The 18,552-nt window shown below is 39.2% G+C and overlaps 1 protein-coding gene across 1 annotated transcript in view; it reads right to left on the minus strand.

Moving 5' to 3' along the window:
* Nucleotides 1-216: 216 nt before the first annotated feature.
* Nucleotides 217-18,552, minus strand: part of LOC124069753 (phospholipid phosphatase-related protein type 4-like) — a 34,667-nt gene continuing 16,331 nt past the window's right edge. The window contains exons 3-11 of the mRNA XM_046409167.1: nucleotides 17,815-17,944; nucleotides 17,424-17,619; nucleotides 12,665-12,722; nucleotides 12,341-12,514; nucleotides 10,020-10,155; nucleotides 7,509-7,737; nucleotides 4,519-5,134; nucleotides 3,813-3,969; nucleotides 217-3,536 (exon numbers count right to left, since the gene is read on the minus strand). Of these exons, the coding sequence (XP_046265123.1) occupies nucleotides 2,623-3,536; nucleotides 3,813-3,969; nucleotides 4,519-5,134; nucleotides 7,509-7,737; nucleotides 10,020-10,155; nucleotides 12,341-12,514; nucleotides 12,665-12,722; nucleotides 17,424-17,619; nucleotides 17,815-17,944 (2,610 nt within the window). The 3' untranslated portion in view covers nucleotides 217-2,622. The remainder of the gene's footprint in view (nucleotides 3,537-3,812; nucleotides 3,970-4,518; nucleotides 5,135-7,508; nucleotides 7,738-10,019; nucleotides 10,156-12,340; nucleotides 12,515-12,664; nucleotides 12,723-17,423; nucleotides 17,620-17,814; nucleotides 17,945-18,552) is intronic.

The following is an 18,552-nucleotide window of genomic DNA, read 5'->3' on the forward strand; positions in this document are numbered from 1 at the left end:
CTCTTTATGACACCATTAGCAACAGCATCATCATCTCCTGCAACATCATCTATCTCCATCATGGCCCTATACCTAGCAATAAGCAAAGACAAGAGGTGGGAGTTTAAAGAGATATGTACAAAGCTATAAATATCCATTGACATCAAACTGCAGTAATTGTGCTTTCTCAAATTCTACATTCCAAATGTGGCAGCTTTCCATCAAAACACTGTCGTTACTATCCTGTACTGACATGTATGTGACTAGCCCTTAGCCACATGACTCTTCTTCTGATGGCACTTGGGCTCTCAGTTAAACATGGAATTTAAACACTGGGCTAAGAAAATGATCATGTCTTCTGAGTAGGCCAAATGGTGTGTTCTGTCAGGTGATCAGTGCAGGACATTCAAAAGGTTATTTCTCTCCAGTATTCATTGAGAGTTTTCTTTAACCACACATACAAAATACCAAAATTATTGTACAATTTCATGTGGGGGTGGGGGGTTCAACAATAAATTGGAAAAAATCATTATGCTATAAAAGTTTTGAGAAAAAAATCATAATTGTATGAGTATGAAGTTGTAATTTCAGAGAAAAGCTGTAACTTTCAAATAAAGTTGTAGTTTCACCAGAAAAGAGGTTGCAATATTATGAAAATTAATTTGAGATATTCAAAGGAAAATTTAACATTTGCAGAATGATAGTGTAAAATTCTTTTTATATATAGATATAAATAATCCTATTGTCGTAAAATGGTTAGAGTAGCTTACCAGCCTATAGTTTGTTGAGGATCTGAAGTTATGGGTTTCAGAAATACGCACCATTTTATTATCGATTTTAGGACATACACGTCAAGTCTTCTGCAACTATATGAACAGCTGCTTGCAACCATACCATACAACATAAAATATTTTGTTGTTATTTTTTTATTTATTTTTTTTAAATGGAACAAAGCTTTGTTAAAATTATGACAAGGTTCTTGTATCTTGTGCAATTACGAATGAATTCTTGTAATATTATGGCTTTATTGTAAAATTAATTTTTTTACAAATTCTTTTTTTTTTTTTTTTTTTACAAATACTAACATTTTTCTTAAAATTACAATTCTTACAATTCCTTCTGCTTTTGAATGTTTGTATGATATTGTTAAACTTGTATTCTATTCTTGTAATATCATGTCTTCAAAATGACAATTTTTGTGCACAGTAATGATTTTTATATTTATAACTATATCTTTTAATATTTAACTTTTTTGAATCTTTTTATCCATTTTGTCCCTTATTACACTGACTTGATTGCATTTTATTATTACAGTATTTTCATTTTCCCTGTTATTTCCATAATACTGCAACATTTCTGTCAAAATATCATGACTTTATTCTCGATATATTAGCTTTCCAAACATCTGCTTGAAAACTCAACTGTAGTAACATCTATTCTGGGAGACATGATGAGTTCATAACGTTAAGCAAACAAAGAAAATAAAATACTTCCTTCTTTGGACTTGTATATGGTATAATATTGTTCAGATGATTAACATGCTGCATGTGTCAGTGTACAGTACAGCTACTACACAATAAGGATAATTCATACACTGCACACCAATAAAACACAGCATGTAAAAAATAGAGCGCTTATTTTTACTATATTTCAACACGATGTATGCCCCATGATATTGTTCTTATCCAACACAAACACAATACCACCATGAACTAAGAGATACTGTTATTGCCCCAAAGGGACTCCTTATAGCCCAGACACAATTCAGACCATGAATTTCATTTCCACTGTGGCCACCCACAACTCTATGTACAAACACAGCACAGTTATGGACTTTGAATGCAAATTTCCATCTAATGTGGTTACACTGTTAAGGTTATATATGTTACTGTGTCTGACAACAGAATGAAAGCTGAGAATATACTTTATGTATAAATATTGTGATAAGATTGTTATCCCATTTACAGCTGACCTAGCAGTCAGAGAAAATGGGGACAGAGTCATTAGGCTGATTTCATCCTTGCTAGTTGAGAGTTAGGGAACAAGATGAGGAGGCTGGAGTCTCTCCTTCTGTGTGAGTCAAAGGGTCAGCAGTTTATTTAGCCCATTATCATTGTGCCTATAAGGCAAGTGCACTCAATATATAACATTTACAAAAAAATTACTGGTGTATCCAAGATAAAAAAACAAAAAAAAAAAACAAGGAAAAATGTTGAATCCTATGTTGAGTCAAACTCACCCCTGACTATAGTTCTTTCTGGCTGGTTGGAGATCCGGGGCAGGGCTATTTGTATTTGTACTCTCTATGGCTTGTGATCCAAAGTGGATCATGAACCTATTGCTAGTAGACTTAAATAAGCCTACAGTCTCCTAGTAAGACAACATTAATGCTTACTAAATCAGTTGGGATGCTATGGGGTCACAATACACCATATATTGTCCCCTGATTGGTCAAGTGAATAGGTAGTGGGTGGGACTAGCAAGTTTGCCGCCATCTCCTATTAATTGACTCTGGGTGGTGGCGAGAAATAACCAAATTTTCTTTCCGTATGTGAAGTTTTGTTTGGCCCAAGCAGCATCTCCACTGAAAGTAGAGTACATTTTTATCACAGGTGTAGATGGATCAACTTAACACTGAGAGTGTCATTCTTTATAAGCCAACCCCAGGGTAGGAGACGGAGTGTGAGTCAGGATGGGGCGGGGTAAGGTGGGGGGAGGGGTTGGGCCGGGACGACCAAACAACTGCCTGTTGGGGTGGCTGGGGTGGTTAGGGAGGTTTGGGTGGATGGGGTTTTCTTGAAAACTTCGTAGATTTTCATGGAAACGGTTGCTGCTTTCGTTGTCGAGGCGGTTACTGTCATGGTTGTTGTCAAGGTTGGGGGTAGGGGTAGGCCCTCGATCAGGGACATGGACGATGTGGGAGTCACTCTTCCTCCTCAGGGTTGACTCACGGCTGGATGAAGTAACTGACTGGCAGTCTGAGCCGCCGTCGCTGCTGGCAGCTGTTCCCTCCACTGGAGTAACCCTGATGGTTGTAATGGCCTGTGGGTGGGGATGAAAGGGAGGGGCAAAGGTGACAGTGGGGGTGTACGGCATATTGGAGTTAGTGGAGTTGGGGCTGAAGTTAATGTGAGCATTATTAAAGTTGGGATTGTTGGAATTGCTTGGGTTTAAATTGGGGTGCTGGTAGTTGTTGGGGTTGTTGGGATGTAAGGGATGTAAGGGGTGTACAACATGTGGATGGTTTGTATATACACCTCCTCCTCCCATTCCCACTCCCCCTCCATCTCCGCCCCCCTCGCTCTCCATTTCAGTCCCTGTCACACTCTTCCTACCATCCACTGACCCTCCATCCCTCAGTGAATCACAGCTGTCTGTGTGTCTGTTTAGGTCGTTGAGGGTGAAAGTTGACTGTCGCAGCGAAGCTCGTTGTTCTGGTGGTTTCCATCTCCAGGAGCCACTTCCGTCAATGCTGGGAGGTTTCACCACAGGTTTGTGTGATCTGGACTCAGGGTGGGCTTCAACACGAACGATACTGCCACTTCTTTCCAAACCTCCTGATAAAAGAACAACACAAATGAATGAATCAAAAATAACTAAATAATGAATAAATGTCTTCTGTGGCTTAGAAAGAGAGTCCAGAATCAGATTCTATCAGATTCTGATACATCAGCTCACACTCCTTACCATCCTTGTTTATGCTAGAAAGAAAGTATAGAATTAAGCTAGCTCCTTTACCAACTTCAAATCTTTGCGTGAAGAGTAGGTAAATACTCCTAGATGTATAACAGTGCTTGCCATGAATGTATACATACTCTATTAGCAATACAGACCTCCTCCTCCCACTGCTCCAGTGGTGGAGGCTGGTGGTGATGGGTCCTGATCCGTCAGGGCTCGGTACCGTATTGATCCAGTGCAGCTGACAGTGCTACCACCATCCTCTGACCGAGGAGAGTGAAGTAGACCCTGCTGTTTGGATAAGGCTATCACCTAGAATACGAAGGTGACAGTGAAATATGAGTTATTCTGAATTTGGTGCTGGGTGCTACTTAGTCCTGATCAAGTAATCTGCTCTACTAGGTGCCTTTTAACAAAAACACTATGAATGCAGCTGTCCACAAAACCTACAGTATGCACTGACATTTTACAGTTTTATGGCACCTAGAATGAATTTCTAACCTTATCACAAATTGTTGAAAAAAATTTGAAGCACACTGATTAAGAGAGAGCCTGCACAAGGACACTTGGTACTGTGATATACTCAATGGCTTCTCTGAAAACTTCTTTGCTGATAACAGCCAAGTATTCCCTCCCATTTCCCCCATTTGACAATTAGGAGAAGGCACACATCACTACTTGCCTGGCAGGTATGTCAAGGCATTACCAAAGCTCACAAGCCTGTGTTCCTTCAGGGTAAAGGATGCCCTTGCTGAGAACCGTCTATCACCAAATACAACACTGTGCTCAAACTTTACCTTGACACTTGTTGTATCCTAACTATAAAGCTACCAAGGCAGGTAGGGGAAAAGAATGATTAACCTGCATGAGACGAGGCTGTCCTCCAGCACTGAGTGGCCTGCAGGGGATGGTGGTTTTCTCAGCCACTCTCAGCCATTTTTCCCTCACTGAGCCACCTCCATCCATAATGCTGTCCTCTGACTCACTCTCCTGATCCCTGCTAGTGAGGTTTTCCTCCTCAGGAATGTGGACCAATTGGGAGGATCCAGGCCGGGATTGAATAGACACTCTGGCCCCACCAGCCAATCCAGTGCTGCCATTATGGGCCAGGTGATTATGATTGGCCATTGGAATAGAGCTTGCTGCTAGTTTCATGTACTGAGCAGGAATATGGGTACCAGCACGCAGTTCTGTTTCCTGACCAGCAACTGACGGTAGATGTGTTCCTCCACGGAACTCTACCTCTAGGCCCATGGGAGAAGGTTCAGAGGAGCAGCGTAGCTCCATGTTCCTCTGAGGAGATGATGAGGAGGCTGGTCTTATTCCATCCATCACCTGCAGGGACAGCTTCCTGTTATCATTCTTATTCTTCCATTGGCTGAGCAGTTGTTTGGATCGGGTTGAGTCCATTGAGGCATGGATGGAGGCATGACGCCGAGGAATGCGACCCTCGTCAAAAGAGGAACCTCCATGGGACCTGAGGAAGGGGCAAAGAAAGTTTATGAACAAAGAGATTCAAGAGTGATTCTGCATTTTATTGAAGTGAGCTCACACTCTCAATTGCTCACTGCTGACCACAGCTTGCTAGCTTACCAGCAAGCTCAATACTTGGTGCTCTCAAATAAGCAAACTGCTTTCTCAAATGAATATATTGTGCACACAAATGACCATTTAATGCTCTCAAATAAATCTCAGACCAAATTGTACACATTTGTGAATTTTCCTTGGGGATGAATAAAATATAGAGGTTGTGTATCAGCACTGCTTATTTGTTCAGATTTTAGGGGTTTGGAGGCAAATAGAGCAATTTAAAATTCATTTAGCTTGAGGAATACATAGATTTCTTCAGTGTGCTGCTCTGGATCAACCATCCATCCATTTTCTATTCTGCTTATCCGTCAGGGTCACAGGGGGTTGGAGCCTATCCCAGTTGGCTACAGGTGAGAGGCTGGGTACACCCTGGACTGGTCAATCGCAGGGCTGACACACAAAGACAGACAACCACACTGCAACTCACACATGCACTCAAACCTAGGGGCAATGTAGAGTAGCCAGTTAACCTGTTCTGGACCTTTTTAAATCCATGTAAAAAAAAAAAAAAAAAAAAAAAAAAAGTTTTTCTAAGCATCGTGTGCTGTCTGTAAGAATCAAATGAGAGCAGATGTCTGAACAATTTACAGTCTTTAATTCAAAAGTTAGGCAGTTAGCAAAGGCAAACAAACTCTCGCCCGTAGTCAGTTGGGACAGGCTCTAGCCCCCTGACCCTGATGGGTAAAGTGGTATCGATACAGAAAATGGATGGATGGATGGAAGTATGTATATATGCAATTATTGTAATTTAATGTACAGCAAGATACTGTAATTCTACAGTTACATACATCTATATTATAGTCATTTTATGCGCATGGCTGCCAATTTATTGTAATTTACTGTGAAATAGTTCAGGCAAATTACTGTGAAAGTAGTGCAACTAGTAGCCAGTACTTTACTATGAACTGACGGTCAAAAATTTACAGTGCAGTATGCTCCAGGGGTATGCCAGAAACCATGTTTGTCATGCTCCTGTCAATTCTGTCACATCTCAATTCACTTTTCCTGTTCCCTCATTGTTTCCACCACAGACAAAGATGACAGATTGCTCATGCTAATAGAGAAGAGCTGATAAAACATTGTGGGAATGATGGAAGATAACACATGCAATTATATTTCTTCCATGATGTGACCACAGATGACAAAAAAACTGTGATGAGACAAGCTGTTAAGAGACAAACATGAACTAAACCTTTCAATCACAATTTACAGCTATGCTGTAGCCAGTACAGGCTGAGTCAGCCACTGTGTGGGATAATGCTGCTAAATGGAGAGGATAAAGACTCATCATCATCATGAGGTAGCTTTTGAATTGCCCATACCTTGAAGAACAAGACATAATGATCAGTTTTCAGATTTCACCAGAGAGTCAGGGCTTTCAAAAGTGGGAACCATTTCACAACATCAAGACAGCTGCAAAAACTTGTCAATAAGTTATTCTGCAGGCCAGCAGGATAATCTAAGTCCCCCTTATTTGCTCATATGCCAGCAACATTAAAAATACTTCCATAGTTTTGCTGCAGTATTTGTTAAGCAACCAATTATTCAAAATCCTCTAACCTGATACTATAGCCTTAGCTGAAGCTACATCCAGTTAATGTCCAAGAGGCAGTAGGGTAGCTAACGAATGTGCCACCCAGAATCCTTAAGAGGATTATTAAAATACGCATAGTGGTTACAGTGTACAACAAAAAACAAGATTAGAAGAAGACCTCTTATTGAAAACTTTTTATTGAGGCTAACCTTATCTTAAGGCAATTGTGTGTTATGCATCTATTACTAGATTCAATCCTCCCCGGATTAACTGCTTGATAAACCCTTGGTTTATCTTGGCTGTGGATCTCTACAAACCCCATTATTTACTTTAACATGCCTCTAGCTACTTTGTATGAACTAGGTGTTGAGTGTTGGGTGTTGTGAAATATATTGATACACTTGTATTAAAGTATATAAACTATATACTTATAGTGATATTATGATAATGTATCACATATATGTTCTGATGCCATTACTGCATTAAACTCGATCAACTTATTGCCTGCAGTGGTTTCTTCCAATAACTTTTCATGCTAAAAAGGCATGACAAAGTACAGTTCTCTATCCCTAAAATTGAGCATTAAGGCTGTTAGGAAAACAGCATTCAACAGACGGAGCAGTTTGTGACAGCTAAACGTGATGTGTTATGCGTAAGCAAAATTCTAGCACATTATTTTCTCTCCCAAACCATACCTGTGAATAAAAGCTTCGCTCTAAATATTTACCTTGGCAGTGTGCTGCTGCTAAAAGTTGTCATGTTGTCATGGTTGCCCAGGGGACTGGATGGACTTATCACTTCCACCTCAGCACTGGCTCTCTTGAGATTGGACAGAGAGGGCTCTCGGTAGGAGGAACTTCGTGTTAGGATGGGCTGTGGTCGGTTGGGGGACAAGGTGTGGGAAGAAGTCCTTGTGATGATGGGCTCTGGTTGGCTGGGAGCCAGGGTGTGGTGACCTATAATTGGACAACAGGAATAAGTCATACTGCAAAATGTCTTCCATCCAGCCATCCATCCATTTTCTGCTGCTTATCTGAAGTAGTGGCAGAAAAGTAAGCTAGGTAGTCCAGATGCTTCTCTCAACATTTCCAGATCCCCCTGGAGGATGCCAAGGCTTTCAGTGCCAAATGAGATATGTAATCCCTCCAGCATGTTCTGAGTTTATTCAGGCTGTTCTCCAAAGGTATGTGCCCGGATCCACATCAGATGCCCTAACCACCTCAACTGGCTTCGACCCTATCTCTAAGGGTGAGCATAGTCACCTGATGGAGACACTTCGAGTTTCTTTTCCTGTGCACAAAATGACATTTGTGCTTTCCAGCAGCAACCTCTGTGGGAATCGGACAGTCCAAACAATATACGAGCGTGATGACATTTCTCATAAGCACACACAGTTTTAAAACAATTATTATCTAATACAAGATGGAGCAATGGATTGCCACTCACTTCTGACTATAAATTAGTTTAAGTTTACATTGAACTATACTGATATGTTGGATATTAGCCTGGACTCCTTTCAATACCAACAAGGGTCTCTTGAGGAATTCCACCAATCTTGAATTTTTAATCAATAATTTCCATTTTAAACAAAGACATACAGATAGCCTGTTGAACTGGAAATAAGTATGGCCAATTAGCTAGTTTAAAATGAGGGCTTCAGTATCTTATCAGCTGCACATAAAGCATATAGACATATACAACATATAGAAGTGTGTCGTGCTTTTTTACCCCATACCTGCCATGACAGATTTTGTTCAAAAGTAGTGGTTAAGAAGCACTGATCAATAGTGTTAGGACAGTGCTATGCAATATACATGCACCTAACAAGGAAGAACCTGATTTATTTCATGTACAGTAGTTAACAGAATGATAGGAAATATGAAGGGTCAGGACATACTGACATGTGATTTCAATCAGGTAATGGATGGCTTGATTGATAAGAATGAGCCCATTGGTAAGTTTATGCAAGGGGCAGAGCTGCAATTCAGATGCTGACAGAGGATCTGACTGAAGTGGATATAGGGTGACCAGTGAATCCATAAGAGAGAGAATTTACTCTTTACTCTCATTCTCACACTTTTACAAAGGGGGCAATTGAAACAATGGGATAACACTAATAACATTTCAATGATTAAGTGGGATAGAAAGTATTAAAAGGGTAAAAGGTAAAAGATCTTTGCACATGCTAATGTATGCCTAGCACTGAGGAAATGCACTTGTTTTTCTCAGGTTTTCAGTTTCCCACTGTCTCCAGCGAGCAAAAAGAAAACCTGGATGCTCCTGTAACAGAGAAAGAGATTAGAGTCACTGTTCTATCCATGTAAATTGGTAAGTCACCAGGTTTGGATGGCTTCCCAATTGAGTAGTATACACAATTTGTTGATATTCTGGCTCCCATTTTATATGATGTATACTTGGAAGCACTTGACTCAAGCTCACCACTTGGTACTTTCAATGATGCTTTAATTTCTCTTATACCCTCAAAGGACAGAGATACTTCAGATCCATCTAATTTCAGACCTGTAAGCCTTCTTAGGGTAGAGTGTAAGATCTTGACAAAGACAATGGCATTACATTTAGAGAAAGTACTACAAGGCTTCATAAATGGTGTTCAGCTTAGTTTTATCAAAACAGGTCGTCAGCTGCTCACATGTGAAGGCTAATACATCTTATGGGGGTGAATCGCTCTAATCCGACACCAGAGGAAGCTCTTTTGCACATTTGACCGAGTGGAACAGGGATTTCAACTCTTTCAAAATTAGTGTTCGGGCCTAGCTTTTGTAAATGGGAATACACATAAGTGACTTGTATGCAGATGGAGTGTTTTTTTTATCTTTTTCCGACATAGTGCAATGCTTTTCTGAAAGTAGATTGTATCACCAAGGGCCACTTCATTCAGAGTAAGAATCCATTGATGGAATTTATGGATTTACTGAGTATAGTACACAAGGCGGCTGTGCTTTACAAAATCGTTAAAGGATTACAAAAAGATATTTCTAAAAATCTGAGGATCATCTGGCAGAAGGATCTCAGGTGTAATATGAGTAATGAAGAATGGTTAAAAAAATTGTGCAAAATATATTAAGGAGGCTAAGGGGAAATTTATTTAGTATAAGCTAATACATAGGTGTTATTTTACCATCCCTAAGCTTCACAGAATGGGCTTCATGATAATAAAGTTAGGGTGAGGGTGATATAGCTTGTAATTCTGAGAGACACCTGGCAGGCATGATTTTACCTTGGTGGCTGTTGCTAATTGTTGATTGGCTGACATTGGGTAGGGAGGAGAGTGGGGGCTCTCTCAGGGTGGGGGGAGATGGTCGACTTCTGGACCGATCTTCACTGGGCTGGAAATTCCCCACTGCATACACACCCTGCATACAAACGCATACACACAGTGACAGAAGGACATGTAACAAACACATATGCATAAAAATGTTTGGCAAATCCAGTTTCAGGTAGCAGCCATGTAAAATACTAGAAGATGACAGCTAACATCATACACATTATTTAATCTGACATAATGTTTGCTAACATTATATAGGCTACAGTATTATTATATTATTATTATTATTATAGTATTATTATCATTATATACTTTGATAAGATAAACTAACATTATATACAATGTTTCATTTTAACTAACGTTAGCTAACATTAAATATTTCTGTGTAACTGAGAAAGTTTCATGACTTTATAATTACTCTCTATTTGTGCTACAGTTATTGGTGCACAATGGATGCGTCTTAAGTACACTTTTGAAGTACCTGTACATGACTTGATTATTTCAACATGATTTTATACTTTTACTATATTTATTTGACAGTTAATAGAACGCTCAAAGGGACCATTCTGCATGATGACTAGACTTATTTTCATTCTCAATTGCTTTAACTTCTCATACACCATACACCACACTACCACTACCTCATCAGAGCCAGAGCAGAGACACAACCAGTAATATACCAAGGGCATCTGACATGGCAAGATTTACATGCAGTTGAAAACATTCTATTAAAATAATGTAACTGGAATAGAAACTGTTTACTGTAGGTGAAAATTTATAATCAGTAAAATTCCCGCTAAACCTGATCCAGTGCAGCACTTATGCGCTACAGCACAGAGACAAGTGGGGGCTGCCAATCTACTTCAATTTATTTACTTAACACGATACAATGCCAAAAAAGGAACTAGTCCAATGAAACCTGCACTATGCAAAATTATTGCCTGAAAAACAAATATGCATAACTAGAATCACTACGTGAACCCTGTAAAGGGAGGATAAAAATCTTGCACTTTAAGTTCATCACAGAGATTCTTTTCCCACGTCAATAATTCTTTATTTGCATAAAAATAAGGGGCCTCTACCAGTGAAATGTATTTAGTTTAAACTGTGTTAATTAACTGGTGATTCTACATTGTCTGCTGAAGACTTGATGTTTCAGTGCACAACTTCACATTTCTGTAACCAATGTTCCTTCCTAGAGGAGAAGGCATAACAACAAAAGTGTAGGCAGTTGAAAAGGGCTGTGTGTGTGTGTGTGTGTGTGTGTGCGCCCATAACTGTAACTGCTCCAGTGCCACTCATGTTTGTGTGCATGCTGGACATGTCTAGGGTGTGTGGGCTGGAGGCTGATGGTGTGTAGGAGGTATCAAGTATATTGTGTGAATATCCACCAGTTTCTACACAAGAGCTGAACATCCATGTCTTCTTTCAAATCCATAAAATTCTACTGAATAATACACTGACCCATATATACCCCCCACTGATAATTTAGAACATAACATCTGCCTATCACATCCTCTACAGGAATTTATTAACAAAATTAACAGAATATACATCATATCATGGAGGAAAAATACTCTTCTTGGCTGATACAATCCATGTAAGGTAAATTTACATTGTGGGTAACTATAGCAACTGTAACACATGGTACCACTGATGAGATCATGGGTTAAAGTGCGTACAAACAAATTATTAACAACTGAACATGAAGAAGATTTTCTTTCTTTCTTCCTCTGCGATGGAATTAAGTGGTCATAATTTCAGACAGTAAAAATAAGTGTGCCAATATAGAAAATAATACACTCTAACACTAAAAAGGAAGTGCCTACAGCTTATCCATTATTTTTTATCACCATACCTTGTGTCACCCATTATGCATGTACATTTCTGACTTTTAATACTCATTAAATATTTATTAAATACTAATATTCTTCTAATTCTTCAGGGGTTGTGTTAGGCCCCTTACTTAGAGTACTTGTGCTTCAGCATACCAATACATTTTGGTCAATTCTGTGCTTCCAACTTTGTGGCAATGGATTGGGGTCCTTTTCTATTCCAGTATGACTGTACCCCAATGCGCAAAGCAAAGTCCATAAAAAAAAAAAAAGAATTTTTTTTTTTGCAGTTTTGCAAATGTGTTTCTTCCATAATCTTGGCTATTTCAATGTAGTAGGAAAGTGTATTTGTAAGAATTACTAAAATAAATGTAAAAAAAAACACAAGAAAATAAAAGTTACACAAAAAACAAGCTTGTAACTATGTGACAGTGTTACCAGATAAACTGCAATGGCAGCTCCCAGTATCCATCCGCAGTAGACGTCGACGGGATGGTTTCTGAACTGGATGATCCTGGTTAACCCGGCCAAGATGGCCAGCATGACAAACGAGAATACCAGGAGAGGCTTCAGCAGCTTGGCCGAGTCTGTCAGCACTGTGTTGAAATACATCTGAAACATACAGTTTCACTTGAGCCAATCATATATAAAAACAGATAATCCTACACCTGTGATAGTCAACTCAGATAAGTGAAATAAAAACATGTATTTTAATATTTGTAAATGTTAAAGGCCTTATGAGTGTGTGCTTTAACCGCTTACTGAGATGTAGACAGCAGCAAAGGCAGCCAGAGTTGCATGCTGGGAGGGGAAAGACTTCCTAGAAAAAAAGAAAGAAAATAGTGTTCTTTCTGCTAATTAACATGTTAAGACAGCTAAGGACAAAGCTGAATATTCATCTGCAACTGGCGAGTGACTTTCAAAGAAACTTGGACATGTATGTGTGATTGTGTGTGTGTGTCTGGTGGTAACTCTGCCCAAGCAGTTGCTTCATAAATGCAGTGTATAAAGGACAAAGGGAGGCCAACGACTCAGCATCTCTGATGTGTGTTTTGCTACTTTGTAGCCAAGTATTACAAAAGTAAATCCTAGTAATGAACTAAAGTCGTACCACTTACGCTGACAGTGCAATGTATGATTAAAATGAACTGTGTTTAAATCTAAATAATGATGAAACATTAATAACTCATTAAAAATTTAGACTTATTTTTTCTAAAACGTCAAAGCAAGCTGATTTTGAGAATGCATTGATAGCAGAATGATTACCCGACATGCAATGTGGCCACATGGCCTTTGCAGTGTTGCTGGTTTGATTCCAGTGGTGACGTTTGTTGCATGTCATAGCCCTGTGACTCCCCTGTTTCCTGTCTGCTTCTGCCTCTGCTTCTCAATAAAAGTGAAAAGAGCCAAAAACAATCTTTCTCTCGCTTATCGTTTCACTGAGTTATGGTTATGAGGAGTGTGATTTTTCATGCAAATAGTAGCAATCTGTGTTTTAAAGAGCCTTAGTTGCCTCCATGAGTTGTGTTTCCCAGGCTGTGCTGCAGCTCCAACTGCTGACTATGTTGACAAGTGAGTCAAATCAGTGGGACAGATTGCACACTCTGTCAAGACAAGTAGTAGGTAGACAATGAAGTTCCATTTGCAAAATGTTAGTAACAGAAGTGTCTATAAAAAAGTAAATAAACACAGGTCTGTTTGTTTAAATGCATGTGTATTGGTGCAATATATACTTTATGATTTGAAGTAATTCATTATGCCACTGCTTTGTCAACATTATTGGAACTTGTCCCCCATGTGTCTACCAAATGGAAGAAAACATCCTTGACAGGCGGAGGAGACATGCCACTTTACCAAAGGACAGTCAGCAACCCTGCTGCCACATGGCAGTCCACACTTCACCACAGGAAATTATTTTTCTTGGGTATCATAAAGAGACTACAGCTTGGATTTCATTGTGCAGCCTTGTGTTGTGTAAAGACAAATAAATGAACCCTGAATCTTTTTACTTTTTAATGCCGTTGTTATAGTTCACTAAAATGATTGAACAGCTTATATTGGAAAACTCATATGCACAATCATGTTCCAACAGCAAAATTGCAAATATTGAGAGAAAAGTAAAAGCTATTTATTCAGTAAACACATCTGCATGATGAAAGCCCCTCCAAATAGTACTGTTTTCATGACCGCCAAAAATAGTATTCTATTTGTGCAGAGAACTTGATGTTTTAGAGATTTATATATATTTAAAAAAAGTAAGATAAAATTAACAAGAGATTTTTGAAAAGCTCAGGATGTATTTTTGAGGATGCCTGCAACTTTAGAAAATTTCACTGCACCAACTAAGAGTCTGTGTGGAACAGCTGATCAGTCTGTTGTGTAAAGAAGTACAGAACATTCTGTAACATCTTCTCTAAAAAGCCTGCCTCTCTGTCAGAAGGTTTAATTGAAGCACACCCACATTTTGGGTTGTGCACAATTGTGTCATATTTTGGTAAAATTATACATTTTACATTTGAGAGAGGTTTTGTGCTTGTGCCTCTTACATCTAATACTGTGAAAAATGCACTGTGCTACTTGCTATCTATATGCATATGTTTTAGCAGGCCAGTAGCCATTTTATACTCAGCCTTAGCATTCGTGTAGCTTTGTCTTCTTGATAAAGTTTGTCATATAATAAAAGTCTGTCTGTGCTAAGTAAAAAATAAGCTTGACTAAAAGCAGACAAGCTTCCTGCATGCATGTGGTAAGGAAAGGAGCAGAATGCATGACTAAACAAGCTGCCACTGAAGCTGATGATGAAGTGGGCAGGCAAACTGTGGTCTCCAGAGCAGAAGTGGCATTTGCAATAGAGTACAGTATAGCGAGAGCTGTATATATTGAAAGCAACTTTAACTTGCAATATAAATAGCAGATAAAATCAGTTATCCCTGAAACAGTGTTTCCAGAATTTAATCATATTCCTGCTTAATGGGTGACAACTGCATGCTACAGGCACACACACAAACACACACACACATATATATCTATATATATCTATATATATCTATATAGATATATATGTATGTATGTGCACTATATGGCATGCCGTTCAGGAAATTAATATTTGAATATAAACCTGACTGACGTCATCATTGCTGAATATTAATTTCCTGAACTATGGCATGCCGTAATATGCCGTAATATATATATATATATGTTGAGTATGCCAAAATTAATGAATAGGAAGCTACATGCTACACGCAGTCACACATGCAGTATCTGTTACTAGACAACAGCAGCACTGGATTGCTGTCATTTGTACCTGGCTGAAATAATAAGATGACTCCAACAGCGGCTCCACAACTCCATTCATCTCCAACTGCATGTTGATACTGTGATATCTTCGGCCATTATTATTTTGTACACTTATTGAACTACTGTAGCGCTCTTATTTGTTTACATTCTTTAATGAGCTGATTAATTATTAAGTAACTGTTCTTATTAATTACCCACCATCAAAATATGCTTTGAAAAGATCATTATTATTATTGTTGTTTTTAAAAACACCAACATGGCAGAGCTTGTTGGTGACAAAGCAGCAAACGACTGTGAGCTAGTGTCAATGAAATCAGGCTAAAGAGCTTCTTTTAACATGAACATAGACCACGTAGTATAATTCATACTACTCTTTTCTGAAATGCACATAATAGATTTCTAAGCTCTGTATGTGTTACCACATGCCTTTATACAGTAACTAAAATATGGTAAATGTTTTGTAAATATTAAATAAGTTAAATTTGAGTACAACAGTGCTTTATGATCATGTCCTATGCTTTGTTCATCTGTTCAGTTTCAACATTTTGGAAAATTTACATATAAAATTCTATATGTAAAGGAACATCAACCTTTGCCATCTCAGTTACATCAAATCATATTCAATCAGCAAACAGTATAATACTCACTATGAACAGTAAAACAACAGCATTAAGAATACTTAACAATGCTCTATAGAAATCCAACTATACAGAAAGTGTGTATATTTCAATTCAATTTATTGTCAGACTGGAGCACCCGGAGTAAACCCTACCATCTCTCACAGATCTGTTGATCTGTTACAGCCTTTGTGTGCGCGTGTGTGTATGTTTAACTTTCACTTGTACATGCGCCAGTGTTTCGGGGTGAGAAACTTTTTGAACCGTCTCCTCAAAGAAGGTCTCTGTGGTGTATCTTCAACCTTCTGTGGAGTTTTCTCGTCCTCATCTGGTGTTTCTTGGACCAGATTTAATGTTTCCTACACCATACTTGGTGTTTCTTTCTGGAAAGTATCTGGTTGTTCATGCACTGTATCTGGTGCTCCCTGGACCATATCTGGGGTTTCTTGGACCACATCTGGTGTTTCCTGAACAATATCTGAGGTTTCCTGTACCTCATTTGGTGTTTCTCGGACCATACCTGTGGTTTTCTGGACCTCATTTGGTGTTTCCTGGACCATATCTGGGGTTTCCTGGACCTCATTTGGTGTTTCCTGGACCATATCTGGAGCATCAACTTCTCCAATGACCTCTATGGTCTCCTCTATGTAAAAGACCTTTCTGACCTGCTCACATATTTGGATTTGTATCTTCCCTTTGAGTGGCTCCACTTTTTTTTCCATGTGTGCTTTCAGCTTTGAGTCCAGCTCAAGGCAGGTGTGAGTCTTTTCCTCCAGCTCCAGACAAAGGTGTTCGATTACTTTCAGCCAGGTTCAGGACTGTGTAAAGTCTCTCCTTAAGCTCAAGCCTGATTTCCGCCACTTCTTTTTTTTCTGCCTGAAGATTTGCAACCTGAAGCTGAATGTTTGTAAGTACAACAAGTCTTTGCAGTTCTCTCAGGCTCTTGATGAGCTCCTCTTTACTTTTACCATTGTAGGTAGACTCATCTGAAGGCTCAACTGGAGGGGGTCTAAAGCTTGCAGATGCAGATTCAAATTTTGGATGTACTCTTGGAGCCTCAGCAGTTCCTTTTCCTGCTTGAGTCTCAAGCACTCTTGCACCTGTGCTTTCTTCTCCATCTCCTTGAGCTTGGCTGTGTCCGTGTTTCTCAGGTTCTCTGCCATTATCCTCATGTGTCTTTCCTGCCACAGATTTTTTTAGAGGTTTCGATGTGACACTTTTCCCCTCTCTGGGCCAGTTGAGGATTGGGACTGGGACATATCCTCAGCTGTTGGTTGTGCGGGGAGCTCTTCATTTTCCTGCATTTTTGTTCCTAGTAGAATCAGTTGTTGTAAAGTGGTAAAGTACTAAAGTCTCTTTCTAACTCTTTCCACATTCCACATTGTGAACAGTTTTTTCTGCAAACAGCTTTGTAACCATAACAACAGCAGAGAATGTGTCTAGGAGTGTAACCTGCATATGTGTGAGTCTGTGTGTCAGTGTGCTGACACAAAACATTAAAAATGACTCCATAAACACCCTCTTACAAACACCTACACACTTCCTCTGACACACTCACTAGTTCGATCCCACACTGACTCGCTTACAAAAAAAACACTAGGCCTTACCTCCCAGCATTGATGAGCCCAATGTCTTGTCCAGAGCAGATATCCTCCAGAATAAAGGCTTCATCACAAGTGGACATGTTAATGTGGGTCAAGTTGGGTTTACACACATCCAACCAGTAGGGAGTGTGTTGACCAGTAGACAGCTGGAGAATATCAGTTATCAGTGCTGTCACACACAGGCCAAAGATATGGACACCTGTGAAAAACAGTACATTTACAACAACAGCCAATGGATCCGTACAACTTGGTACACTTAGTTTTTGATTTTTTATGCACCAACATTGTGATTTACGCACAGTTATGTCACTGTTACAGCTGTTCCTATTGTTTCTTTCAGTCACTGAAAACACACATATAATCACTTGAAGGTATAATACATGTGTCCTCCCACCTATGAAGCGTACAGCCCTGCGAATGTAGGAGTTGAAATTACAGCCTGCAGCGTTGATGTTGGCCTCAGTCTGTGTGGCTGATGACCTCCTGGACAGATAGCAGTACAGAATGGCCTCTCCTATGAGAATCTACATTCAGATAAAAAAAAGACTGTTGGCAATGTAGATTTTATAAAACCAGATTTGTGTTACTGATCAGCTGAGTAAATTAAATATTATTGGACCATTTATTGTTGTTAATATCTCACCGTTGCCTTGACAGACCAGTCAAGAGGCAGTTTATATCCATGTCTGTCCAGCATATAAAGTATGTAATGGCAGATAGAGAACTGATAGAGAACAACAATCGCCTGAATTTCAGTGTTATAAACAACAGTGAGCTTGTGGTGGACTACAATGTTTTAAATATGAATGCTGCTACAACAAAGCTACAAAGTCTAAAATGTAAATGCTTCATGCACATGTTCAACCCAGCAGCACAGAACATCTATACACTCAGCACAGTTTCAACGTGGACACCCGAGATTACCAATTCACTATCTGACCAAATGTAAAATATGGTCCTGATCTGCCCTTCTGTTCCTGAGTTAACTGATTAATGGATGGAAAACATTATGATGTCACACTGAAATTAACCATTAACCTTTTGGTTATAATCACTTTATCATTTTATCCTAGTTAGTCATGATTAATGCATGGATTCTTGAGTTATGGTCAAAAACATTTATTGTTGTTGA

The sequence above is a fragment of the Scatophagus argus genome, chromosome 13 (genome assembly GCF_020382885.2).
Source record: "Scatophagus argus isolate fScaArg1 chromosome 13, fScaArg1.pri, whole genome shotgun sequence".
In the NCBI taxonomy this organism is placed as follows: domain Eukaryota; kingdom Metazoa; phylum Chordata; class Actinopteri; family Scatophagidae; genus Scatophagus; species Scatophagus argus.